The sequence below is a fragment of the Cololabis saira genome, chromosome 1 (assembly GCF_033807715.1).
Source record: "Cololabis saira isolate AMF1-May2022 chromosome 1, fColSai1.1, whole genome shotgun sequence".
Taxonomy (NCBI): Eukaryota; Metazoa; Chordata; class Actinopteri; order Beloniformes; family Belonidae; genus Cololabis; species Cololabis saira.
In genome coordinates, this window is record NC_084587.1 from 54970041 (window position 1) to 54996567 (window position 26527).

The following is a 26527-nucleotide window of genomic DNA, read 5'->3' on the forward strand; positions in this document are numbered from 1 at the left end:
CTCCAATTAGAAAAATACTGGATACCTTCCCCTGCCTCATCATCATTGGGCTTGCCTAGACGCGGGGCCCCGGCGGCTGCTTGAGACCCGGTCGGATTGGTGATTTTTCAAATTTATCAAACGAGCCTTTCAGAGAGGCATTAAACTCTCCTATTTTCTTTAGTTTTTTCTTTTTTCATTCCCTGATCGAAATTTCCTGAATCTGTCTTGTTCTCTCGACATTGTGTGACAGTTTGTTCCAACTCCACCGTCTGGATCAGAGCAGCTTGTGTCTGCGCTTGGTCTGATCAGTTGTATTGAACAACAGACACTGCACATATATTTATTGATATGCACAGACTAGTACACATTTAGGTCTGTAATGGAACGTGACTGTTGATATTTATAAGGGAAAAAACGAAAAAAAAAAAAAAAAACGAAAAAAAAAAAATTACAAAAAAAAATAAATAAAAAAAACGGCCCATAGCGCGAGGCCCCTTGGGGCGCGAGGCCCCGTGCGGTCGCACGGTTTGCACACCCCTTGCGGCAGCCCTGAACTGCGGCATATACCAAGGAGATGCTCTGTCCCCACTGCTGTTCTGGATAGGCCTGGACCCTTTCAGCCAGATCATCTCAGAGATGGATACCGGTTCATAAGTGGAGCAATGATCAGCCACCTTCTCTACATGGATGACATCAAGCTGTATGCTAAGAGTGAGTAAGACGGACTCACTGACCCACCTCACTAGGATATACAGCAGAGATATCGGAATGTACTTTTGGCTGGATAAATACGCTTGAATGGTCTTCAAATGGGGCAAAATTATTACAATTGAGGTGGTTGAGCTACCAGAGGGCAGTAAATTGTATGTTCAGAACATCTACAAATACCTGGGGATTCCGTAAGCAAATGGCAACTATAAGGAGGCTGCAAGAAAGTTGGCCACAGACAAGTACCTGAAGAGAGTAAGGCAGATCCTGAAGAGCAGGCTGAATGGAAAGAACAAAGCCTGGGCCATCAACACATATGCCCTGCCAGTAATATGGTAACCTGCTGGCATAGTAACCTGGCCACAGGAAGAGGTGGGAGAAACTTATATAAACATAGGGTAGCTCCTCATGATGCACAGATGATTTCGTCGCAAGTTCAGCACCATGAGACTCTACACAGAGCAGAAAGAGGGAGGCCGCCAAAGCCACCATCCAGGATGAAACAACAACAAAGATCCAGGAATAAATCAAGAAGATGGCCCCTAAGGATGAGCTGCTAAGTGAATGTCTCAGACACCAGAAATTCAGTGCAGTGCAGGGACAGCACGGAGGCATTAATTATGGCAGCACGAGAACAGGCCTTGAGCACAAGCACGAAAAAGGCCAGGGTGTACCACACCAGACAAGATCCCAGATGCAGACTGTGCAAAGATGCCCCAGAGACAATCCAACACATGATAGCCAGATGAAAGATGCTGGCAATTATAGCATACATGGAAAGACACAACCAAGTAGTGATTGTAGTGTACACAGAAACATCTGCACTGAATCTGGCTGGAAGTCCCAAAGTCAAGGTGGGGGGTGGGAGACACCTCCACAGGTGGTGGAGAATGAAAGAGTGAAAATCCTGTGGGACTTTGAGATCCAGATAAACTAGTGATGGCTAATCAACCTACAAAACAAACTCCAGAACAGAGCGGTGATGATTTATGTGACAACCAAGTGACAGCAAGAGGGTCTATGTATATATATATATATATATATATATATATATATATATATATATATATATATATATATATATATATATATATCTAATAGTCTCGTAGACTTGATATGACTGGGTACCCAGTTCATTTGGGGTTGCAACATTCAGTTGATTGGAGTTTGCTTTCACACTGCACTTTGTTAAACAAAACAAACTTGAAATAATGTATTCGTCTCTTCACCTGTGGTGGTACTGCATCAAGAGTTACTGAAGGAGAGGACAAGAGAAACCATGAAGAAGAAACCCTGCTCATTGATTGATTGATGCAGGGCAACATCAGTTTCCGTTTTCCATATTGTCCTGCATTGTAGTTCACACCCTGCATTTGGTCCACTAAAAGTAGGCTGAGACCAACATTGTAGGAGAACCAAAGTTCTCTTATTTGACCTGCAACCGAGTTTGATTGCACAGATACGCCTCCCCAAATAAACCAGACATTCCAAACAAATGAATCCTGATCCATTTAAGGTGAACCAAACAAATCTGGTTTGAATGTACCTGTGGCAGGGTGCAGGATTGGGGCGTGGTCTGCAGGGGAGAGAGGGAGTGAGGGGGAGTGGCGCACAGGTGACGCGGCTGGAACAGCTGATGGTGCACAGGTGTGTCTAATCACGCTCTGTATATTTCAGTAGTGTGCGGGCCCTGGAGACGGAAGAGGAAGGAAGCAGAGCGGAGCTCGACTGCAGCTCTGCTGAAGGTGCTGGTGTGTCTCTGCTGAACAAGAATAAGAATGTTTTCTGCACAAAGCCCTGTGTCTGCTGTCCTGTCTGGTGACCCCGTAGCAGCGAGCATTGCTACAGTACCCTTAAGGTGTTTTTTCACTGGCACTAGATCAACCCAAAGGATCATGACTGCGGTTTATTTTGATCAGTAGGTGGGTTTCCATTTCATTTTTTTGCTAAACAAAAGCAGCAATTTTGAAATTGAGACCAGTGTTTCAATTTAACATTTTTCTTTTTATGAGCATAACTTTCCTAGTTCCCTCTTTGCATCTCTGGCTATGTACACATGTAGCCGGGTATTTTTAAAACCGAATATTTCCCCCCTCCGTTTATAAAATAATTTGTATCCACATTACATCGTTTTTTTAAAAAAAAACCTGCCACACATAACCGAAGATCTGCGTTTTCGACCACATTCATAAGCATGTTATGAAAGTCTTTCCATTACATTAAACTGGACTATCAACTTTCCGAAAAACCACCTCATGAAAGGGTAAAAAGGTTTTAGCAGTATTTGACAGTTTCTTTTGAATTTTGGGTGTTTCCATTGCAGGTTTTTCTTTACGATATTTAGGTTTTGCATAATTCTGGTGGTAATGGAAAGGCGACTAGTGTGAACACAGTAGGTGTGTCCCAATTCAGGGGCTGGGTCCTTCTGAGGACGCGGTCTTCGTAGGCCTTCGAAGCCCTTCGAAGACCTTCGAAGACCATACCGAAGGCTGGATGGACGCTAGTGAAATGAGACGGTCTAGCCTGTGGGGGATTTCCTGGTTGCGTCACCAGCTGTTCCCGCCCTTGTCCTACGTCACTAAACAAAGTAGAAAGAAAGAAAGAAAACACGATAGAAAAGAAAGAAAGAACCAAAAAAAAAAAAAAGAAATGGAGCCAGAAGTTTTGTTTTTGTTTTTGTTTTTTTTTCATTTTGTTGGAGGAGGAAGAGAGGCGTGTCCGCCGGCGGAAATAATATATTTTTCTGAAAAAATTTGGATCTGAAAATATTTTTCTGGAAATAAATATTTTTCTGACTGTGCGCAATGAATCTTGGGATATGGTGGGCCGCGGAGGATACAACCGATGGATCCTTCAAACAGCGGGAAAAGAAGGCTGCATTTGTGGGCTGCATTTGAAGGAGCCTTCGAAATGGGAGAGCCTTCGGCGCGGCGCTGTGACGTAATCGGCCTTCAAATCCAGCCCTCGAAGGACGCAGCCCCTGAATTGGGACACAGCTAGTATCTGCTCTGGTTGTTGTGTTGACCTTGTTTAAGACTTCCTTTACCTCCTCAAAGAGTCTTGGTACAACTAGCATCGGACTCCGGCGCTGTCCGTTTGTCTTGTGAATGATCTGCAACCTTTTTCAACTCAACCGTGGGATGGATTCCACATGTTTAAGCTAAAAGGGCTTCTGTAGACAGCTGGGTAGTGCTTTGTGTGTGGTGAGGGAACACAGAAGCAAACAAGATAAAAATAAAAAGTAATGCTAACAGTCACATTCAAATGACTTCCAGCTGCAGATGCTCTTTGTTCACAAACTATGTAGTTTGCCTAGAGTTTTATGAACAAACAATACAGTAAAACATTTGTGTCAAAATTCAAAGTTGTTGTGTCACCATGGTTTTGAGCTATTAATTTCTGGCTAGTTGTCTTAGAAACAACATTATCAACACTGACATTGACCTATGAGAGCGCTTACTGTTGACACTTAGCTTGTGGTGCGGTGAGCGGTTAAAATTAAACTTGAACATGATGCAAACTAACAGAAAATACAATATTACAATATTATCTCAATCTTTTTTTATAGCTCCGAAGTCAAGTTCTCTGATGGTGCCAAGTACTTTACCGATGGCTAACCCTTTGACAGCATAGACTTTGACTCTCAATCAAAAGATGAAGCTTGTAAATACACATTTTTGTGGTTTTATATTATCTACCTGATGACATGCATCAAAATTCACCACCTGTGGAGTTTTTTTTATTTTTTTTCTTTATTTATTTATTAACATACATTGCAAACAACGACAAAAGATGACATCAGGTGTGTGTGTGTGTGTGTGTGTGTGTGTGTGTGTGTGTGTGTGTGTGTGTGTGTAAATAAGATGATGAAAGTAGATACATAAATTGAGAATATTAATTTGAGAGTAAACAAATAAATAATTATCATATATAGTGGTGTAGCACGATATCATATAAATATAGCATAATAATATAGTAATATCCTAATATAACATAATTTTTATAAAACATAACATATAACCAAATGGTATCACCATACTATAATATATACAATATAAAAATACTATAGTTTAACATCCCATGAGATTTCATAACTTAATATAACAATACACTATGAAACAATACATCATGATAATGCCAGGAATAATTATTAGAGTTAGAATTGGTCATTTATGTATTGCAATGAGGGGTGAGGTCAGACCGGGGCGTCAAGGAAGCGAGCAGGAGGCCCCCACCAGCAGGAGGCCCCCACCAGCAGGAGGCCCCCTCCAGCAGGAGGCCCCCACCAGCAGGAGGCCCCCACCAGCAGGAGGCCCCCACCAGCAGGAGGCCCCCACCAGCAGGAGACCCCCACCAGCAGGAGGCCCCCACCAGCAGGAGCCCCCCACCAGCAGGAGGCCCCCACCAGCAGGAGGCCCCCTCCAGACTCCAGTTGCCCGACCGGGAGCCCCGGCAAGAGGCAGGTAGGATGGCAGTGAAAGGAAAGCCCCCCTCCCTTTTTGATTTTAAGTATATTTTTTTAATTTATTTTTTATATATACATTCTTTACTTTTTTTCCACTTTTTTTACCACCGAGTTGTCGTGGGTCAAAAATGTAGCTATGGAGACCAACATTTTTTTTTGGAACTATGTTGTATGTTTATTTCTGTTGCAAAGTTGGACGGTTTAACATGGAGGCCAATAGAAATTGACTCGCTATTGCAGCCAGAACCTAGTGGTCAGTCAAGAAACTGACATTTTCTTCATTTCTTGGATTGTGTAAGACTGGCAAGCCTTTGTGTTAATTTAATCATTCACATTATTTATGTGGGACATAGTGCTGTAAGCAATACTAAACTACTAGTTGTTGGAGAAGACAATAGAGACAACTAGGATTTGCTGATACCATTTGCTGATGACAGCTAAACAACGCTTCATAAAGGTTACAAAATATTTCTTCAAATGAATTTGAAACAGATAGTTTAAGATGAAAGGAAGTCTCTTGTACTCTTTAAAGTGTCTGTTATGAAAGATGTGTTTCACCTTTTCCATTTTAGCCCAGTACAGGTCTCTTGGGCGATCGCCGCTGCGTCCTGGCGCAGCCTTTTTAGCCTGGTTTACTGTATTGGGAGGGGTGATATGGAGGGAGTCAAGGCATTGAATAACGAGGGAGGTGTATTTATCATTATGTGCATGTGTGCGTGTTTGTATGAGCGGTAAGTCTGTGAACTATGCTCCAGATCTACTCCTCAGCCATTGTACTTGATGTTATCAGCCAGCTCGGTACAGTTCTGATAAAGGTCCACAGTTGTCCTGAGGGGAAGGGGAGGGCTAGTGGGAGTAGAGCATCTTGTTTTCATTCATCCAGGGAGATTGTGACTAGACTGGCCCGCCAAGGTCAATTTCCACCAAGCTGAGCTTCCAACTTCTCCAAAGTCTTTTCCATCCTGCCAATGAGTTCAACCGCAGCTAGCCTGCGATTCTGTTCAAGAAGCACATCCAGTTTGCGATTTTGCTCACACAACATTTCAGTCTGAGTGTTGGTCGCAGAGCTTATCCCTTCAGGCGCACCAGGCAGCTCTGAAAGTGCCAGAATAGCTGTCGAGATTTTCCGAATTTTCCAATATGCCAGCTCCAAAAGCAGAAATCCTGTTATCAGAAATCCAATTATGAAGGAATCTTCAACATCCTCCACTGACAGTATGGACAGACGCACGATCCTCCACGTCTTGCAGGAGTCCATCGTCTATCCAGCAGCAAACGTCCCGTCGGGACAAAAGGCTCCCATTTGCCTGGTCTTCTCGTCGAGTGAATTTGGTCAATTGTGCTGAGAGACCAGCTAACCAATTCCATGATTTTAGAAATTGGCAATTTTAGGAACCCTAGCTGGTCTTTTCTGCCGCTGTCACCTCAACTGCTGCCCAGCAGCTCACTCTATAGCTGAGCCAGAACCACACGCCACAAACCTCAATGAATTGAAGCAACTGTGTAAAGAGTAGACATAATTTATTCTGCAACAATCTGACTGATTAATAACGTCATATAGAAAACACTTATCTAAATGATTGGAGTTAAAGCTAGTTCCACAGACAATTCTGTTCAATTCCGTTCAATTACATTTAGTTCAGTTCACTTTTTATTCACTTCAATTTAATCCATACTGAAAAGAAATGTTTTTGTAGTCTACATAAAAAGTAGATAGTGATAATGAGACAAGGAATATTTCTGTAAAGTAGTTCTGTAAAGTAGTTTTTTTTAAAGTCACATACTATGTAACTGTAAAAAATTCAGGGCGTAAGAGGTATATGCTATATTATACATTTTATAATGTGTTCCATATTAAGCAGTGGTATGAGTATGCGCTTCAGACTGATTGATATCTATTGAACTTTTAAACTGCCTCTTTTGCCTGTAAACAAACATTTTTACTTCCTATTAAGAAACACCTTGTTCACTGAAGGTAATTTCATTAAGTTCTTCTTCAATGGCACAACTATCAATGAGAACAGCTATTGTCCAAGCTTCATAGATGAGTGGTTTTAACTCTCTGGAATAAATAGTTTTGCTCCTATAGCTTTCTGGAAGCCTACGCAGAAGTGCTGATCTCTGCAGTTTCACTCTGAAATGACACAAAAGCTTCACTGAATTGTCCCCTCCGGCAGCCAATGAGCTCCAAGCTTCCGGGGCTCAGTCTCTACCAGCAGCAGGTCGGTGCCAGTTTCGAGCTGCACTCCAGTGGATGTTTGGGGTCAGACAGAATTTTCTAATCCATCACCATTGTACCAATTGTCTATAAAAATTAATGTGCGAGTGAAGCTCTGCCTCCAAAGGAGGGCTATCAAATTGCAATTCCCTATTTATTATTCCAAAGAAAGAAATGAATGACTCTGAAGATTTCAAGGTAACTCAACATTTACCTTTTTTATTTGAATTGATTTTGAAAATACTTTGGGTGGATACAGAATTTCTGAATTCATATTAGAGCTTGCACTTTGATTAGATGAGTTTGATAGATGAGTTTTTCCTCCCCTTTAATGTGTTGCCTTACAGATATAATTCCTTAGAATTTCGACTAATCCTCTTCAAACAAACTTGGTTATCTCTTACCATTCCTGTGATAGACCCCACTTAATGTTTTCCAGGAGGGCCAAAGCAGAAGTAAAGACCAAATAGATGGCACAGGGATGAGCATAGGCAACAAGAAGGGAGTGAGGGTAACTGGGAAAAATGCACCTCCTGTGGACTCGAGCCCCAGAGGAGAAGGTCCATCCATCATCCATTCTCCGATCACCACTCATATACCCCAAGATGTCCCCACAGTTATCTCCATTGGTCCTCTGCCTCCCAGGCCTTTAGAGGAAGTTCATGATTCCAGTATTGACGAGTCTCCCAGTGGAGAGGACTGGACAAGAGATGCCTCATCTCAACCCAGGGTGTCCTTTCGTGATATGGGTGTACCCCGGCAGACCATGGAGGAGCTGAAGACAGTCCTTAGGGAAAGTCCTTTGCTCAACATTCGAGGAGGAGATGATGGCAAACCAGGGAGTCCTTATACTTATCTTCATGGGAGCAGTAATGGTAGTGGGGGAGGACCCAATGGACGGCAGGATGATGGAAACCCTCATAGGCCGTTTAGCACCTTCAAACCTCAAACTGATGCTTCCAGAAGGGGGCCCAGGTCCAGAGAGAGCACATCTATTCAGCCTGCTTCGACCATGGATTCATCCAGCTCATTCAGGTCTACTGCCAACACAAATAGGCAGCCTGAAGTCAGGACACACACACATTCAAGCAGCGGCTCCTGGGGAGAGACTGGGGATTCTCATTCAGGTTAGTGAAGCCTTGGTAAAAAAACACTAATTTATACTTCATTTATATGAATACATATTTGTGTTAGCCAAGTATAAACTTAGCAAATAAATGTAATTTGATCATAAATCATAGATTACTCCAGGATTACTGGAGGTTACTGGATTACTGGGTTACTCTGTTAATACTGTAGTTGCTGGCATTCAGTCCCGCCTCATTATACAACCCTAGAAGTTTGGGACTTGACCTGGTTTCGTCCATCAGTCAGTTCAGATTCCTTTTCAAGTATTCTACATTTGAAAAATTGTGCATCTTTTATTCTTTCTTTATTCCGTTTAAAATATGTTACTTATGTCAGTAGAATTAATCAGCATTTTCCCCCAGCATAAGGGTCTACATGTTTGATTACCAAAGATATTCCTGAAACATTTTTGAGAGAGATACGTCAGATCAAGGCAACAGTTGATTTAAATATTCTGTTAATGTTCCACAGTAGGATTTGGATTCCAGCGAATCACAAACAGCAAGCACAACCTTGCCCTGTCTCTCTCATGGATAAACTATCACTAATGCCAGCATGCACAACAAGTCAGTTAGATCTGATATATCAGACATTAGCTTCCCTACCTTTGTTCAGTAAACCCTGCAGAGCTTTGCGTTTCAGAAATAAAACATGCTTACTTATGTCAGACATGATTCTTAGTATTTGAAATCAAGGGTTGTCAAAAGGCTTTTCCAACTTCTTTCCACAGACAACGGAAACGACACAGTGGAGTTTTCTGGGAACCAGCGGTTCATTGCAGCCATGGAGCAGATCAAGCAGCAGATTGCTAGAGAAAACATTAACTTTGTCCGCTTTGAGGCTACTGATCTCCATGGGGTGTCCAGGTCCAAGACAGTACCTGTCCGCTTCTTCCACGTAATGAACGCTGTCTTTGTCCTTCTCTAATGTCAATAATGAAATTAGATTATTCATCAAGTGTAGAGGTTTTGTAGGTAGGTTCTTTTATGACATGCCAGACAAACTTCTCAGACAGTTGGTCTTCTTATGGTAGTTTCTAAAAGGAAATGTGTGGATGTGTATTTAACATGTATGTTGTATTGACAGGAGAAAGCAGTATATGGGGTTCCTATGCCGAGAAGCTACCTGGAGTTGACCCTGAGCCCCAAGAGCAATGAAGTGGACCATGCCAGCACAGCTAATTTCAGTAGTGATGTCCTCCTGATACCTGATCTTTCAACCTTCAGGGTCCTACCCTGGGCAGAGCAGACAGCACGGGTCATCTGTGACCCATGCACCGTAACAGGAAACCCACTTCGCACTTCGCCTCGACTCATTGCTAAGCAACTCCTGGGGCAGCTCCAGAGCCTGGGATTCTCGCTGCACTCATCCTTCACTTACGAATGTTGTGTTCTAGGAGCCCCTGACCGGATTGGACCAAAGACACTGCTGTTCCCTGCTACCACCCTTCTCAGCAACCATGACCTGCCTTTCTTCCAGCAGCTAGTGGACAGCATGTACTGCATGGGTGCAGACATAGACAGTATTGCTTCTGCTAGCGGCCCCGGCCAGATGGAGATTAATTTGAGGCCAGAATTTGGTATTGCGGCTGCTGATAGTGCTTTCACCTTCCGCACTGGCATCAAAGAAATGGCTCGTAAATATAGCTACATTGCAAGCTTTTTCACTGATGATGGGCTTTACAATGCTGGGGTGCTCTCTCATAGCCTGTGGGATGCTAATGGGCGACGTAGTCTCTTTCACAGTAGTGACAAGGCAGGTGAGTTGTCTGAGATTGGTAGAAAATGGCTGGCCGGGCTCCTTACTCACTCTGCTGCCCTGAGCTGCCTGATGTCACCTGGCCTTGGCTGCAGAAGTCACATAGCCAAGACAATCAAAGACCCCAAACGTATGCTGTACGCTACCTGCGGCTCCAATGATAACAGCAGTTCTTTTAACATAAAGTGTCATGGTGGGAGGGAAGCACACATCGACAACAAGCTTGGTTCAGCCATGGCCAACCCTTATATTGTACTGGCTGCTACCGTGGCCGCTGGACTGGATGGAATCAGGAGAAACCTCACCATGGACAACAGTCTGAACAAAGCCCCCGGCCAGCAGAGGGAGTTTTCCATTCCCGTAAAGCTCGACGATGCTCTGGAGGCCTTGGGAGATGATCACGTTATTCGCAGTACCCTCGGAGAACCTTTTGTTCAGTATTTCATTGCCATGAAAAAGTTTGAGATTGAGACCCAGGAACTGGATGATGAGAGGAACAAGTGCCTTGAGTATTTCATTTAGTAGGTTTTCTGGTTGAAATATACTTCCTCCTGCCACATAAACTGTATCCTGAGAAACCACTGCTTGCAAAGAATAACTTTTTTTATTTCAATGTTGATACCTTTGTTACCATATTATTATGAAGACTGTATTTTTCAGACAAAGGTTGGAATAAAGGTATAAGAACCCCAAACGTTTTCTGGTCTATCATGGTTCTGTATTTAAAAAAACATTATTATTGCCTTTATTTAACCAGGTTGGACCCGTTGAGACACAATGACCTCTTTTTCAAGGGAAGCCTGGCCAAGACAGCAGCATAGAAATGTTGCAACTAGGGATACAATTTTTTTTCACACCGAGTAAAAATGTAATGAAAAATGCAATGAATTGCAAGACAGGTTTTATTTGCAACAGATAAATTCAATAAAAATAAATAAAATTAGTGGAATAACTATATTAAACAAAAAATAATCTTTCTGTGTAAATAAAAAGTCTCCACACTGGCACTGTCTTCACGTTTAAAGGAGCTTGAGGCTGGATTTATGAAAAAAAATTGTATACGTTTTAATTTTTCTAGTAATAATGTCAGATGAAGCGTTCCAAACCAAAAAGAATGAGCCCTCTAGTGTATCTCTCCGTGCCTTGAACAGGCTGTGTGCTGCAAAATGTGCTGCAAGGCTGGGACCGCTTTTCCCGCGCTGCCCTGCGGATGTGACGTCACATGACGCTGCATGCGCGTTCTCCCCGTTCTCCCGTGCCGGCTTCGCTGTTGGCTGCAGTACCCCCAACGGCCGTCGTGGCGAAGGGTGGCGCTAAAGAGTCTCATTTCTTAAAAGGAGCCTCAAGCTCCTTTAAGAAAATATCATACATATAACATCAATGAAACATCATGTGGAGGCTCGAGTGCGTTGAGAAGACGGTGAAATCCTTTGTCTTCTACAACTGACAGTGCTCTCTCTCTCTCTCTCTCTCTCTCTCTCTCTCTCTCTCTCTCTCTCTCTCTCTCTCTCTCTCTCTCTCTCTCTCTCTCTCTCTCTCTCTCTCTATATATATATATATTTATATATATGCATTTGTATATATACAACAGGTTAGAGCCTCCGTTATTTTATACTCAGCTTTATGATGCGTCTTGAGATGTTTTATCAAGTTGCTGGTATTAAACGACGTATTCTCCTTCCCTCCTCTTGACTCCTTAGCAGCACGTAGCTTAGCAGCACGTAGCTTAGCAGCAGTAGCTTCAGTCTGCCTTGCTTCTGTCGTCGTCCCTTATTTTCAAATATGTCCACACTGCTGACGTCCCGCTGCATTAATCTTGCCTGAAACGGCGCTGCCAGTCTCACTCATGTATCACTCTCTTCTCATCACCACACTGACTGCAGCTCAACATCTCCCCCTAGAGTCACTAACCAGTAACTACAACAACAATGAAGCGGTATCGGTGCGTGGTATCGGTGCGTGGTATCGGAGAATGTTTGCGAGTATGAGTACGAGTATATGAGAGCAGTGTCGGCCCCGATACCAGTATCGGTATCGGGGCATCCCTAGTTGCAACAATTACAAGACACACACAGGAATCACACAGCAACAAAATAAAAGCAATAGGATGAAGAATCCAGATTCACATTAAAACAAGAACAAGTGCGGTACGAAGCTGCTCCAATTCCTCTCACATGAGTTTTCAAGGATCCACGGTTGATGAGCTCCTTTAACTGTAGAGCTTTCTGTAATGCGTTCCAAGCAGCAGGCGCAGCGTACTTAAAGCAGTGCTTACCGAATTCAGAATTAACTCTGGGCACGTATAATAAATAAAACTTGCTGTATACATAACGAATTTGCTTCAATGCAGTCACTCTCAGCTTGATCAACTTGAAATTATGAATTAGTACAATAAATCAATAAATAAAAATGTGGGTGGAGGAATCATTTTGCACTGGATGACAGATAAATATATTTTTTTTACAAAAAAAAAGAATCCCTTAATTTAGCATCCATTTGAGTTTCTCTCGTTTGGCGTGTAATGAGCATGGTGACATCTTGGCTTGGTGTTTTTTCAATTTTTTTAAGCGAAACTGACTCAATTTCCTGATGAGATGAAATATTTGCTACAGAGAGACCATCTGAATTTACAATTTCTACATTCACTGGTTTAAATGAGAGGGTGGTTTAGTTGTTAAAACAATTACTTTTATAGGCATTTTGCATATTTAAACCTCAGGTTGTTTCTTACAACGAGTGTTAAAAGTAATGCATCTCCTGGCTGCCACATTGCAGGCAGGTAACACATAATAGCTTATAACTAGTACAAGATTCCCTTCAGAGTTTGCAGTCAACTCCTTTGGAGGCATGTTGTTTCCATCACGTATGAGCCCTGATCCGTCTCTTTTAATGTGTGCCGCCATGTCCACAGGTGGAGATGCAGGACGAGGATGCATCTTTACATCCATCATCCATCATCTTTCATCTTTCTTCCATCATCTTTACATTCCTTATGTGGTGCTCCCTGGACAGGGATATAAGCTAATTAATGAGTAGCAGGAGCATGTTTCCCATTTACGATTGGGAGTCATGAACATACACATGAGTAGGGTTTTGGGAAAGATCTACTGATAGATTTGTGAAGATTTCATGAATGAAGGCCAGTGTGCAGGAAGCAGCACAGTATATTAAAAGTATGTCGATGATGTGCAACTAATGGGAAAAGGTATAATAGCAGAAGATGGCATTCTACAGTACTTGTCATTTGCATATGTATTAAACATCTGTTTTCCATGTTTTGAACTGCTTAACTACATAAACCAATGTGCACGTAATCAAAGAAATCATAGCAATAGTAACCCAAATTCCCAAAAGTTTGGGATGCGTAAAATGTAAATTGGAACAGAATGCAATGATTTGTAAACGTCATGAACCCTTACTTTATTCCCAATAGAACATAAACAGCATGTCGGATGTTTAAACTGAGACATGATGCATTTTATATACACATATATGTTTACATGTGGGTGTGTATGTACAACAGATTTCTAGATATGCAAGTGTTGTACTTGGAGAACAAAAATGTACAGTTGAGTGTTTTTCTTTGTACAACTTACAAAACATAAATAACATTAAAAAACAATGACATGTCAGTGGGCATTAGGTGGCTGTTGTGTAGTGTTTCAACATTTAGCATAATTATTGCATTTTTATGCACTTTCATTCATGGATGAGAATCTCAGAGTACTAATAAAATATATATTAATAAATTAATCTGAACAGTTCATAGAGTGTGTGAAATAGCAAAGTGCGAATGTCAGGGTGACAGTTTTTGAAAATCCAAGAAACATAACAAGGAGAAAATGTAGTTTATCAACTGAATCAGAACAAATGTTGATTTTCAAATTATGAAAAGGTACTTTTTCCATTTGTTCTCCAAGGTACTTTCTGTTGTTCAGTCCTCCCAGTCAGGACTTTAAAAAAATCTATTTAACCTTTTAAAGTGGCCCACGTCCTCCTTTTCATGTGGTCACTGGTGATTTTTAAGATTTCTAAAACAGGTAGGGGTTTTTTCAATGGCAGATAAATCCAGATTTTATCTGAATTTACTGGAGTTGCAAATATACAACATCAGTAGATCGTTGTTGATGAAGTGAAAGGAGTTCATTGAAGAAAATCCCCGTACTTACTTACAGCATCGCTAAACTCCCAAAGGAACCGATAACATTCACTGTGGAGACATAGAGCGCTGACTAGGGGTTGGCGTGTTCCTGCTGGAGGCCCAACCCCTACCGGTACTGGCTCCAGCAGGAGACCACAGTCAACTAGCTTTGATTTTAGTTTCTTTTTCAGGAGCAACATACAACAACACTTAGATTTTCTCCTACCTCGGGTCACGGCAATGTAGAGGCAATCACGCCCGATGTCACTCGTTAGAATATGGCCGATAATCTGCCAGTTTCCCAACGACTAACCAACAGACTGATTAATCGGTCAACCTCTTATATCCTCACTAAATATTCTGGTTGTGTCTTAATAAATCCATCCATCCATTATCTATACCCGCTTTATCCTTTGCAGGGTCACGGGGGTCTGCTGGAGCCTATCCCAGCTCATTTTTTAGGTGAGAGGCAGGGGTTACACCCTGGACAGGTCACCAGTCCATCACAGGGCCACATATAAACACAACCACACTCACACCTACGGGCAATTTAGAATCACCAATTAACCTAGTATGCATGTTTTTGGACTGTGGGAGGAAACCGGAGTACCCGGAGAGAACCCACGCAAGCACGGGGAGAACATGCAAACTCCACAGAGAAAGCACGGGGAGAACATGCAAACTCCACAGAGAAAGACCCTGCCGGGCCCGGGAGTTGAACCGGGAACCTTCTTGCTGTGAGGCAACAGTGCTAACCACTAAGCCACCGTATGTGTCTTCATAAAGATACTGAAAATTGAAATGGTCATTTAAACTTGGAGAAAGAATAAGACTTGCACCATATTGAACATATTTTGAAATATTTGTAACTATAAACGAGCATCCCTGTCTCCTTGTACTTCCCAGTTCTTTTTTTCTTTTTTTTCCCCTTGTCTGCATATATATTAATGGTTAATACCATGTTGGTAAGAACCTAAGGCATAGGTATAGTACTTCCCAGTTCTGACTAAGATCACATCTCCTGTTTTAGCCCCAGATGACCCTGTCAGTGAAGCAATGCTGCATGCTGTAGCCATGTAAACATGTTAGCAATACAAAGACTTTATTCCTGAGCTGAGAGAGTTTATCTCCTGTCACTTGTTTTTGTTGATTAGATGTCCAACCCGCTGCATGAACCGTCCCAGTTTGTCCGTGCCGCTCTGACTCTGACACACTGGAGTGCCAGTGTCCCGTCTGTTCAAGGACGAGCTTTTATCTCTGTCTGGACCCAACACTCTTGTCGGCCTTACCGGCTTATTTGGATCATTGACAGGGGGAACCAAGAACTCATATCGACTGTAGGCTCTCTCTCTCTTGGACTGGGAGCCGGCTGCTCCTTCACCATCCAGGGTGCTCCATGGGCTTTTGTCCAGCTCTGGTGTAAGATTCGTCTTTCTTTTGCTTGAACGCTGCGGAGAGAGTCTTGATAATTTTGATTTTGGCTTTTCTGTCTTTGGCAGCGCACTGAGAGAGTTTTGGGATCTGGACATTCCCGGTCCTTGGTCTTTCTTGGATGTCTGCTCTGCAGTAGACCTCAGTGATGCCCGTCTTTGTATCGTCTTCTCCTCCTTATTGGGAGCTTTCTTTTCATTGGCTGCATGGACTGAATGTACTTTTGTTCTCAGTGAGTTCTTCCTCTGAAACTCTTGCTCTTCCTGCTGTGTCTGCCCTTTTTCTGCATGACCTATCTGGGCCTCAGCAGAGAGATGAGATACTTCCGAAGCACTTGGATTAGTTTCATCTTTGCAGTCAGATGACTTCCTTCGTTCTCTTGGAGGAGCTGAGCATATGCTGTTGGTCATTTCAGAACTATGGCTTGCTTGTGCTTGATCCTGACACTGTGATTCTGCAGGAAAGCTTGATTTCACAGAGTTCTCCAATGGTGCGGGCATCATTTCTTTACAAATCTCCTCCTTTTTGCCTCTCAAGGTCAAGTCCAAACTTTTATCAGGAGTAGTTGATGCTTCTTTTTCCTCAGGAATCTCAGTCAAAGACTCCATCATACGTGAATGTTGGGTACTGAGACCATTGGAGTGCAGAGCAGAAAGCTTGAGTGCCGTATCAGTCGTATCTAAATCAGCATCTGATTTTGTCTTAGAAAGAGGGGGGTCTTGCCAGTTGTAAGTCGGCTCCGGCTTTTGATCTGCAACCGTTTTGAAATTGTCGTGAGAAAGGGAGCGCTGGCCATCGTTGAAGATTTGCTCTCTTTTGTCTGGGTTGCCGCTGTCTTGTGAATTTGTCACGGCCGGCCTTCTATCAACACCTCTCACTGGAGACACAAACTTTGGTCTTTCCGAAGTTGAGTACACAGACTTGAGGGATTCTTGACTTTGCCTGAGATTGGCATTTTCCTGTAAGCTGAGCCTCTTTTGTCTCAGTTCTTCTATTCTAGACTTGATCTCTCTTGACCTGCTGTGGATCATCTGTGCCTGCTGCTCATTCAAGCCTGTGTGGCTGCCATGTGGTGACACCAATGGTGAAATTGCATCATAAGATGGATCATACTTATATTTCTCTGTGAGATAAGTGTCAATCTTCCACCTGTTGAGAGACGTCTCAGAGTTGAATGGTATGAGATGCTGGTAAGCACCATAGAGGGTCTGGTGCCTACGTTTCTGCTGAGACGACCGGTGTGCTTGCAGCTGATCTCTGCCACCTCTCATATTCGATCCAGTCCTCTCACGAGGAACAGGAACTCCCAGGCCCTTAGTCCCCATCCTCAGCCGAGTCATGGAGTTCACCTTCTGCAACTCCCCCGCGTAGCTGTGTCCTCTCACCAAACCCTCTACGTCTGGACCGTGGAACTGATGCAGCCTCTCTTGCACGCTCAAGCCCCTGCTTAACATAGTGCTATCATTCAACCTGTCCTTCTGAGCACTTCTGCTGCCGGGCATCATCCTGGATCTCATGTATGTGTGATTGAGAGATAGCTGGCTCTGCAGAGCTGCAGTGTCTCTCCGGTGTGGGACTGATGACCTCTCCCCGGACAGGACTGAAGGAACTACGGAGCGGGCGTACAGTCTTCTGAACTCCTCATCGTAAGAGCAAACCAGCTGACCGGTCACCACCAGCACCATACTCAGATTGATCTTCTCAAACGACCACGTGTAGCTTGAAAAAGAAAAAGAGGAGACACAGTCATGAGAGACTAAAATGGACAATAAACACAAAGAACTCATGTGTATCTTTATCTAAACTTTAACCATGTGACGGAGCAGCCTGCATCCAACAATGATACGGGCTCCGGCAGGTTTTCATTACTTTTCCGTCTCAATTTCATTTCATTAGTTTACATACATCCATTCTTGAATTTCAGAATTGCAACACACTCCAACATTTTTGGTAGAGCTGCATTTAAGCAGATTTAAGTGGCTTTCTCTAACAGGTGAAAGAAAGAGAAAACTGTTATGTCAAACAGGTGACTCAGCACAACAGCAAGCGTCCGTAAATGACCTAAGATGGACAAATCACCTCTGCCACATCAACACATGCTTTAGAAAAATCACTGAGATGCTTAAAAATGGTGTCTCTTGCAGAACGATTGGAAATGATTTGTATGTTTCTCCATGAGTCAGTTCAATCTAAACGTATAACATTTAATCAGAGAAGTGAAGGGACTGAGAGGGAGAGGTGGATGGATAAGTTGTTCTAATGTACTTGCTGAGGAAGACATCTCAGAGCAGACGGCCACACCAGTAACATGGATAGGCGTCAAAGCGCTGCTTACAGCAAATACCAGATTATTTAAATGTTTATACTTCTTTTTTATGTATCATAAATCACATGATTGCCTCTGAATTTAACTGTCAATAATAGGTATGAATAATCCCTATTGTAGAGGTGTAGCTGATACTGGAAGGACAAATCTGCCTTCAGGACACATAGAAAAATACATTAAAAATACTGCTTTGCCTCCATTTGTCAGAAACATGTTTTTGTTTAATTCATTCTTAAAATTTTCCTCCGTCTTTGTAAGTTTTGCGTTTCTTGGACATTTACGTTTCAATCACTTAACGGTTGTAAGAAATGTCTTAATTTGAGATACTTCCATCCAGCAGGAAGATGTCATCTTGATGTACTGTGGGACATGTCATTATGGTCCATGATTTCTTTTCTAAAACAGTACAGAATTTTGTTATGAGTATATAATTATCTAAAATCTATGATAAAAGAATGAGGTGGCAGGCCGCTTCTGGCCCACGGGCTTTGAGTTTGACATGTCTGTCTTGGAGAGCGAAGGCCGTCTCACCTGTATGTTCCATATAAAACTGTCCGGCAGTCCACCATGATGAACCTCTGCTCCAACCCGCCATGAAACTTCATCCCGGACTGGCACTGATAGTGCTGGCCCTGAACTGTCCGAACTCGAAGGTTCTGAAGGAGAAACCAACAAGAAAGTCAACAAGTAATATATGAATAAATTAATGAATTTGTTGTGGTTTTGTAAAGCCAGCTGATCCATATCGCCCCCATGTGGTCAGAAGCGGGAGCGCTGCATAGAGTGGCTTTAACAGTACAACCAGCACAAATGGACTATAGGTAGATTCTCAGGTCAAAAGTGTGATCGTGTCGTAAACCTTTGAAAGAAGGCACTGGACCAGACACGGGAATGTGACTTTACCTGTTTAAAAGCACCAGAGCTGAGCAGGAAAAGTTTCAACACAGCCACACAGACAAATAACTCATAATTCCAGTTTTGTTTCATTGCTTTGGTATTTTACATGACCTGGCAAGCTGTTAAAGACGGGCACGATTATTAGAGGGTCAAATATTCAAGGTCAAAAAGTGCATGAAAGTATGCACCTAAAGTGTGGCACAGCATCAAATAAGGGTCTACAGGCAGGTATTGTAAGTTTAATGAAATCTATCAAATTTTGCACAGTATAAGTGACTCACCTGTTGGTGTTTAAGTTAGACGTAATATGAAATTAAACTGTGCATACAAAAGTAGAAGTCAATGCTCAAATACAAGGTACAAGATGAGAATCTAAAGCATTTATATTTCTATCTGTTATTAAAATCAAAGTACTTTCCTTTATTTCATCAACGTTAGTCTCAGTAATTCTGACATCACGTCTGCTTGCTCCAACATTTAACTTGTTCTGACAGAGTATTAGATAAACAGCCTGCCTCTAAACGTTAATGTTTTCTGTCTTCCTCGTCTTTTATTGCTGCATATGAAAACAGAAACGGTATCAAAATGTAGCTTTAGGTAAACTAAAACTCTTTGTTGAACATGATCAAACATGCACGATCACACATGAGGGGGGTGTTTTGATGTGGCTGCTGGCAGCTTGCTTTCCACCGAGATAATTTGTTGTTACTGAAACACCATCTTGATGCCGTTCAACAGGAAAATCCAGCCAGAGATGTTAAAACAGTCTTGTCCTACGGCGGCCGCAAGTGTCTCGTACGATAATGAGGGGTAGAAGCTTAGAAGCAAAGAGCTGGTAAATACCAGCGTCTCAATGTCTCAATGGGTGTGTGGAGAAAATGTCAGACTTAATCCAACAAACACTGGCGGCTAAAGAACGAGGTCGTGCCACAGGCAAGGCTTCCTGTGAAGCTGCTGAAAAATGCAGAGGTGTTTTCTTTTCATTTCAGATGTCAGAAGATCCCATCTTGTCAGATCAGTCAACATATTTGGTTATAAATGGTGCACTGGAGCTTTGACTTTTGACAAGATGAAACTGCATCAACGCGATGTTTAAAGAGTTTTTTCAATCTTTAAAAGCTTAGAATTGTATTTTGAGCAAGATGAAACACACTTGAAAGAAGAGGCCGAATACACCGGAGATGTTCACTGATCTTATCCTTCATGCATTATGTTTAAATACCATTAAAATGTTTTCGTTCTGCGTAAATTATCCTGTCTGCAGCTGTCCTCATCAACAAGGCCCCGGTCCCCCCTCTCCCCTGTCTACCACGGACTGCCCTCCCATCCCACTCTACGTTACATTAACGTAAAGATTCCAATCCTGACCTATGCGTTACATTAACGCACATCCTAAGTCACTTTTGCACAGACTCATATCCGGCACTTTAAAAACCCCATATTGTACATTTTTGCTTTTACATTTTCTCTCTTATATATTTGCTTTTATATTTTATATTTGTATTGTATTGCACAAATCACCACAACAAATTCCTTGTGTGTGTTTAACAAACTTGGCAATAAACCTTTTTCTGATTCTGATTCTGATTCTGATTCTGATTCTGATTACGGTAAATAATAAAAACACCAGTTTAACAGCGATGTGTCAAACTCGAAGCCCGAGAGCCTAATCTGGTCAACCTCACTTCATTTCTCCTCTGAGAATGTGCAAAACTAAGAATGTACTATTCAGTTGTGCTTCAGAGACTCACATGGACCAAAAATACATGTTGGTTTTGTTTCCTGGATTCACCCACTGGCTGTCAGTATCTAAAATTGAACAATTTCCTGTTGGAGACACGCCAGGATGTTCGTGTTTTTGGGCAGTGAAAGCGCCCGAAGGAGAAGCTTTACGTTTCTGATCTGACACCAAGCAAGGAGCACCGTGTGCTTACCTCACATCTCTATGAAAGTAAGGATTTACATGATCTCATGTGTATGAAACACATCTAATATGATCTCTGTTTATGTGGTTCCATTTAAATACTCTTGCAGTTGCTTACAACCGGCCCTTTGATGCCAACAATTATGCTGATGTGGCTGCAGATGAAAGAGTCTCTGATTGAGCAGATAACCAGCTGCATGTAGGGAAATGCGCGTTAGTGGTTTTAGAGCTGAACCTCAGCGTTAGGTTGTTGTTTACAATACCGGAGAGGCAGCGGGCCACAACATTCTCCAGGGAAAATCCACCCACAAACCGTCACCAAAGGGTTCGTCTTTACAGATTTTGTAAGATAAAATGGTATAAAATGGATGAAATGAATAAAATGTTTTCGGAGTGCGTGCAAACCAGGGAACTCAGTGTAGTGAGGAGGTGATGCAGATGCAAATGAAGGACCAAAATAAACCAATTTGTTTTTTGGTTTGCAAGTGAAGAACGTGTCTACAAGTGAGCTAGTCCCTTTGAGGTGTAAGTCTTTAAATGTTTGCACTCGTCCTCACTCAGTTCAACACATTAAGAAGATGACGATGATGATGACGATGATGATGGTGATGTGCTGCTTCCAGGAAATCCGGATTGTTATAATTACAGTTTTGGAAACTAATGTGATTTCCAAAGAGAATTGATTATTAATATGATTTTTGACAACATCCATGATAGTACTACTAACACTGTGTCTGAATCGTGGAGTCTGGTCCCGGCCCTCTGCAGGGGATGAATCTGCTCTCTCACCTTGATGTCGTGGATGTTGACGCCCACGCTGCGGGACATGCTGAGGAAGCTGCTGATGTGGGAATCATCCAGGAGGATGTAAACCCCCACTCCCCTCAGGGCCGCGGCCAGGATCTCCTTAAAGATGTCCACATCCGTGAACACATCCATCGCTATGGCGATAACCTAGGGATATTAACATCAGTGGTAAAATGTAAGGATTCAGAAGTTCCTTCAGAGGAAATGAAGCTCAGCATTGGATATAATATTCTTCTTGTTCTGACACCAGAACAATTTACACGTATTAAAAAAAATTACCTCCTGACTGGTGGGTATATATATATATATATATATATATATATATATATATATATATATATATATATATATATACAACTGTCACATCCTACAGGACTGTCTCAGAAAATTAGAATATTGTGATAAAGTCCTTTATTTTCTGTAATGCAGAAATGTCATCCATTCTGGATTCATTACAAATCAACTGAAATATTACAAGCCTTTTATTATTTTAATATTGCTGATCATGGCTTACAGCTTAAGAAAACTCAAATATCCTATCTCAAAAAATTTGAATATTCTGGGAATCTTAATCTTAAACTGTAAGCCATAATCAGCAATATTAAAATAATAAAAGGCTTGCAATATTTCAGTTGATTTGTAATGAATCCAGAATGTATGACATTTTAGTTTTTTTAATTGCATTACAGAAAATAAAGAACTATATCACAATATTCTATTATATTCAGTCCTGTATATATATACACCAATCAGGTATTTTTTTTAAGTTTGTTGATTTTGGGGGGTTCAGGACATTTTTAAAAATTCATTTTGGACACAGTCTGACCTGATATACATTTTTTAAAGGTATTATATCAATAAGATTCACAAATGATAAGAGGAGTGGTTTGGAGTCAAAGACGTTTGACTGAAGTCACGAACTGATTTGTGGAACATATCCCGATCAAGATCAGACGCGGCTTTACCTGTTTCAGGTACAACTGTCACGTGCACCACCCTGCAGGTTTCTATCTACATCTATATTATACACCTGTGGAGGGAAGCCCACTCCCCACAAGGCCAGAAATGCTTTCATTTAGTTAACCTCACTTTCTGTTGCAGCTGAGAAGACTGATGATTAAACATTACATTTTTATATAATTCAGGCTGTAAAACTTTTAAGTTGTTGCTGGATACATATGTGAATATCTGTTACTGTACGTGTATGATGAAATTGAAATGGAATTTGACATTTTGATTGAAAAAAAAACATACATAAGCTATGAAAATATCAAATTAAAGACAATGCTTCTTATATTTATATTCTATGTTTCATGTAGTAAAGATTTTGCAGCATTCCACTGCTGTTATTGCTCACTGAGAAAAGCTGTTTTCTACTGTTTGTATTTTCTGTAAGTGTCATCCCAGGAGCAGCAGCTCTACCGGGGGGTGACCCATGTGAGATGTACCATGATGTGGGAACTGATCATTTTGCAAAATGTCTTCCTCTAATATAGAGCTGCAATGTTTTGTGATGATACAAAGGGCCCTATAAAGTCATTTAGTTGTTCCTGGGGCCTTAAGGCCTAAAGTTATTGAACCTGGAATCTACGGGACCTGATCTTTTTGGATGCCACAGCTCCTCATGCTCTTCTCCCCCTGGAAGCGTGTTGGCTCTCATCTTACAGCCTACAGATGCTCCGACTGCTCCTTCAGACGGCTCTTTTGGAGAGTTGGATACAAAGTACTGCTACGCTCCAGGTTAGTCACTGATAAATGTGGCGTGCACTTTGTGGGACTTGGAGGAACGCTGCCATTTCCAGTGAACGCCTCAAAGAGAAGTGGGAATCCAAATGAGGAACCTTGTCGCTGTGAGACGATGGTAGGGACTGGTTTGATGTTCATCTCCATATATTTATTGATATTTTGCATCCCTTATTGCTACAGAGACCAAGGCTCCAGCTGCTGAAGCTTCAAACACATAATGTTGGAGAGACATTTTTAATATTATTAATACAAACAGAGTGGTGCCAGTGATCTTGATAGGGGTTGTGAGATGAAACTCCTTTCCTCTTTAAGACTGGTTTCCTTTCCGTACATGCGGACAAAGTTGCGCCAGAAGCTCTTAAGACGGCAAACCGCCACAGAAACGAGCCGCACAGTAACAAGACTGAACCTGCATCAGAAATGTCAGCATCTAATTTAGCGAACTGGCAATAAATGATTTTACTCAGCAAGTGAGCAGTCGTAAATAAAAGTGTGAAGAGGAGAGGGAGGGTGTGTTCTGCTGACATGAGTAAACTAAGTATTAGTGAGCACCTCGGGCTATTGCGTGAGGACCTGAGGAGGTTTGCCGATCCATTAATTCAATGCATGTTGAGAAGGAAAGGAAATATCCAGTATTCCTTCATGCCCAGATCACTACAGGCTGCACTTTTACTTTTTGTGCTATTTGACATGGAAAAAAAAACCACACACACAAAAACACCCTTCAGTCGCCACGGTAACAGGCTGTGCTGAAGATGAGAACTGGTACGGTCAGCTTTTGGAGTGTGAATGTGTGCTTAAGCCCAACCCTGAGCTCTTTGAGCAGGGAAGTATGTGCAGGGCTGTGTATTGTTCCCTGAGCGTAGCAACACCTTCAGACTTCTACTGATGAGCTGCTGATGAGTCTGATGAAAAGAGAGGGAGGCGACTCCCTTCATGTCAACTTTCACACATGCAACAGCAGTGTTGGGGTAGTTACTCAAAAAAAGCAATCCATTACATATTACTAGTTACTTTAAAAAAAAAAGTAATCCCTTACACTACTTAGTTACTGGTTGCTGAAAGTAACTAGTTACCTTACTAGTTACATTACTTTTGGATTACTCCGCAATATCACCTGAGCTGCACCGTAACTCGATTGCCAATGAACAACATTTACAGGACTGTCTCAGAAAATTAGAATATTGTGATTTTCTGTAATGCAATTACAAAAACAAAAATTTAATACATTCTGGATTCATTACAAATCAACTGAAATATTGCAAGCCTTTTATTATTTTAATATTGCTGATCATGGTTTACAGCTTAAGAAAACTCAAATATCCTATCTCAAAAAATTAGAATATTCTGTGAATCTTAATCTTAAACTGTAAACCATAATCAGCAATATTAAAATAATAAAAGGCTTGCAATATTTCAGTTGATTTGTAATGAATCCAGAATGTATGACATTTTTGTTTTTTTAATTGCATTACAGAAAATAAAGAACTTTATCACAATATTCTAATTTTCTGAGACAGTCCTGTAGTTGGAACCTTATTACTGCAGATCCCAGATCAGCACAAATGTGTATTCGTAAAGTCCGGTAAAGTCCCGTAAAATCCCGGTGCGCGTCTCCGCGTACCCTACGCCGTAGGCTCTGCGTCGATTTAACGCGGAACCATAAATCAAGTGTTGCGCAACGCGTGAAGACGCATTAAAGGCGAGTTTGATTTTCTTTTCTGTTCTCCCGTTCTACATGTAGCTGAAAAGCTTAAAGTAACTAAAGCAACGTAATTTTTTTTGTCTTAGAGTAACTATAACGGGATAACCCAAACTACAACTGTAACGCGGTACATTACTGCGTTACTGGCGAATGTAATCTCGTTGCAGTAATGCGTTACTTTGTAACGCGTTACAGCCAGCACTGTGCAACAGCGTTCACAGCTCACCTGACGCGCCTCCTGGATCTGTTTCCGCACCACCTCCTTCACGGTGGGCGTGTTGTGTCTGGGCGGGTGGAACAGCAGGCTGATGCTGGTGTCCACCGTGTCCGGCGAGAGCTCCGGCCAGCCCAGGTCCAGGTCCGGCACCTCCTCGTCCGACTCGGTGGGGAAGTAGGTGGAGGGGCCGCCCTCGTCCGCACACCGCACGGCTCCCGGATCCTCCTCCACGGCCGGCAGATCGGCATTCTCCAAGATGAAGCGTATCTCCTGCTCCGACAGGAAGTGCTGGATGTGCTCGGCCCGGAGATAGGCCTCGTAGGCCTCCGTGCCCCCGCAGAGCAGCGCGTAGATGGCCAGGCGGTAGGACTCCTTGTAGGTGGGCTGGATGTAAACCACCTGCTCGTCTTTGATGGAAGACAGGCTGGACAGGTTGGACTCCATGGATGCCAAATCCCCTCCAAATTTGCATTCAAACACTTCTTCTTTACCTTCAGTGTGACACGTTATCAGACCGTTACACGGGTTTCTAGAGCAGACTAGCCTTAACAACCCTGTCCACACAAAGCTATCGTAAGAGATGTTAAGTGCGTTAACTTTTCTCAAAATGCTATCTCTTATTCCTTTTCTAGCATGATGCATAAAGTTTTTAATTTTGAAAACATTTTCATGTTTGAAAGCTTTTCCTTAAAGACAATGATGAGAGATGCTGAGGGAATAGACTCAGACTCGGCTTAAAAGCCCACGTGGCATGCAAGAACATCTACGCTGCTATGACAGGTTTCTAAGAAAGTATGATCTCAAAGAAATACTTACTTCATCGTTGGCAAAACAAATCTTGTTTTTCCTGTGCGATCACGGCCCTTAAATATGTTTTAAAAGTACTAAATGAAACCCTTGGGGTTAGCAACTCTCTCCACCGTGAACTAGTGTGAACTGAAGCTCCTGTTTCTACCTGCGTGCCTTTTGTGCCGGCCGTGTTCCCTCCACTGACAGATACCTGACAGGCCCCGCCCACCGCACTCACCTGGGTTTCAGGAGCAGGTTTGTTTGCCTACCGAGCTGTCATGCAGT

The 26527-nt window shown here is 42.2% G+C and overlaps 2 protein-coding genes across 3 annotated transcripts; one reads left to right on the forward strand and one right to left on the reverse strand.

Annotated features, from left to right (window-relative positions):
- The first annotated feature begins 7354 nt into the window (after window positions 1-7354).
- lgsn (lengsin, lens protein with glutamine synthetase domain) lies at window positions 7355-10947 on the forward strand. 2 transcript variants are annotated; one of them, XM_061727522.1, is made up of 4 exons: window positions 7355-7571; window positions 7792-8500; window positions 9232-9398; window positions 9588-10947. In XM_061727522.1, the coding sequence occupies exons 1-4, from the start codon at window positions 7548-7550 to the stop codon at window positions 10779-10781; spliced, it is 2094 nt and encodes a 697-aa protein (XP_061583506.1). In that variant the 5' UTR covers window positions 7355-7547; the 3' UTR covers window positions 10782-10947. The 2 variants fall into 2 exon arrangements, with proteins under 2 accessions (XP_061583506.1, XP_061583515.1); XM_061727531.1 differs by having other exon boundaries at window positions 7813-8500.
- Window positions 10948-15066: 4119 nt separating this feature from the next.
- On the reverse strand, window positions 15067-26398 carry LOC133448729 (protein FAM83B-like). The gene is made up of 5 exons (XM_061727545.1): window positions 26270-26398; window positions 25463-25944; window positions 21768-21932; window positions 18689-18813; window positions 15067-17550 (listed from the first exon to the last, which is right to left on the reverse strand). The coding sequence occupies exons 2-5, from the start codon at window positions 25895-25897 to the stop codon at window positions 15534-15536; spliced, it is 2742 nt and encodes a 913-aa protein (XP_061583529.1). The 5' UTR covers window positions 25898-25944; window positions 26270-26398; the 3' UTR covers window positions 15067-15533.
- Between the last annotated feature and the right edge of the window lie 129 nt (window positions 26399-26527).

Coding starts and splice junctions, on each gene's coding strand:
- lgsn (XM_061727522.1), top strand. CDS start 7,548: ATGAATGACTCTGAAGATTTCAAG. Junction 7,572..7,791: donor ATGACTCTGAAGATTTCAAG/GTAACTCAACAT, acceptor TTCCTGTGATAG/ACCCCACTTAATGTTTTCCA. Junction 8,501..9,231: donor GACTGGGGATTCTCATTCAG/GTTAGTGAAGCC, acceptor TTCTTTCCACAG/ACAACGGAAACGACACAGTG.
- LOC133448729 (XM_061727545.1), bottom strand. CDS start 25,897: ATGGAGTCCAACCTGTCCAGCCTGTCTTCCATCAAAGACGAGCAGGTG. Junction 21,933..25,462: donor AGATCCAGGAGGCGCGTCAG/GTGAGCTGTGAA, acceptor TAATATCCCTAG/GTTATCGCCATAGCGATGGA. Junction 17,551..18,688: donor GTTTTATATGGAACATACAG/GTGAGACGGCCT, acceptor TTCTTTTTCAAG/CTACACGTGGTCGTTTGAGA.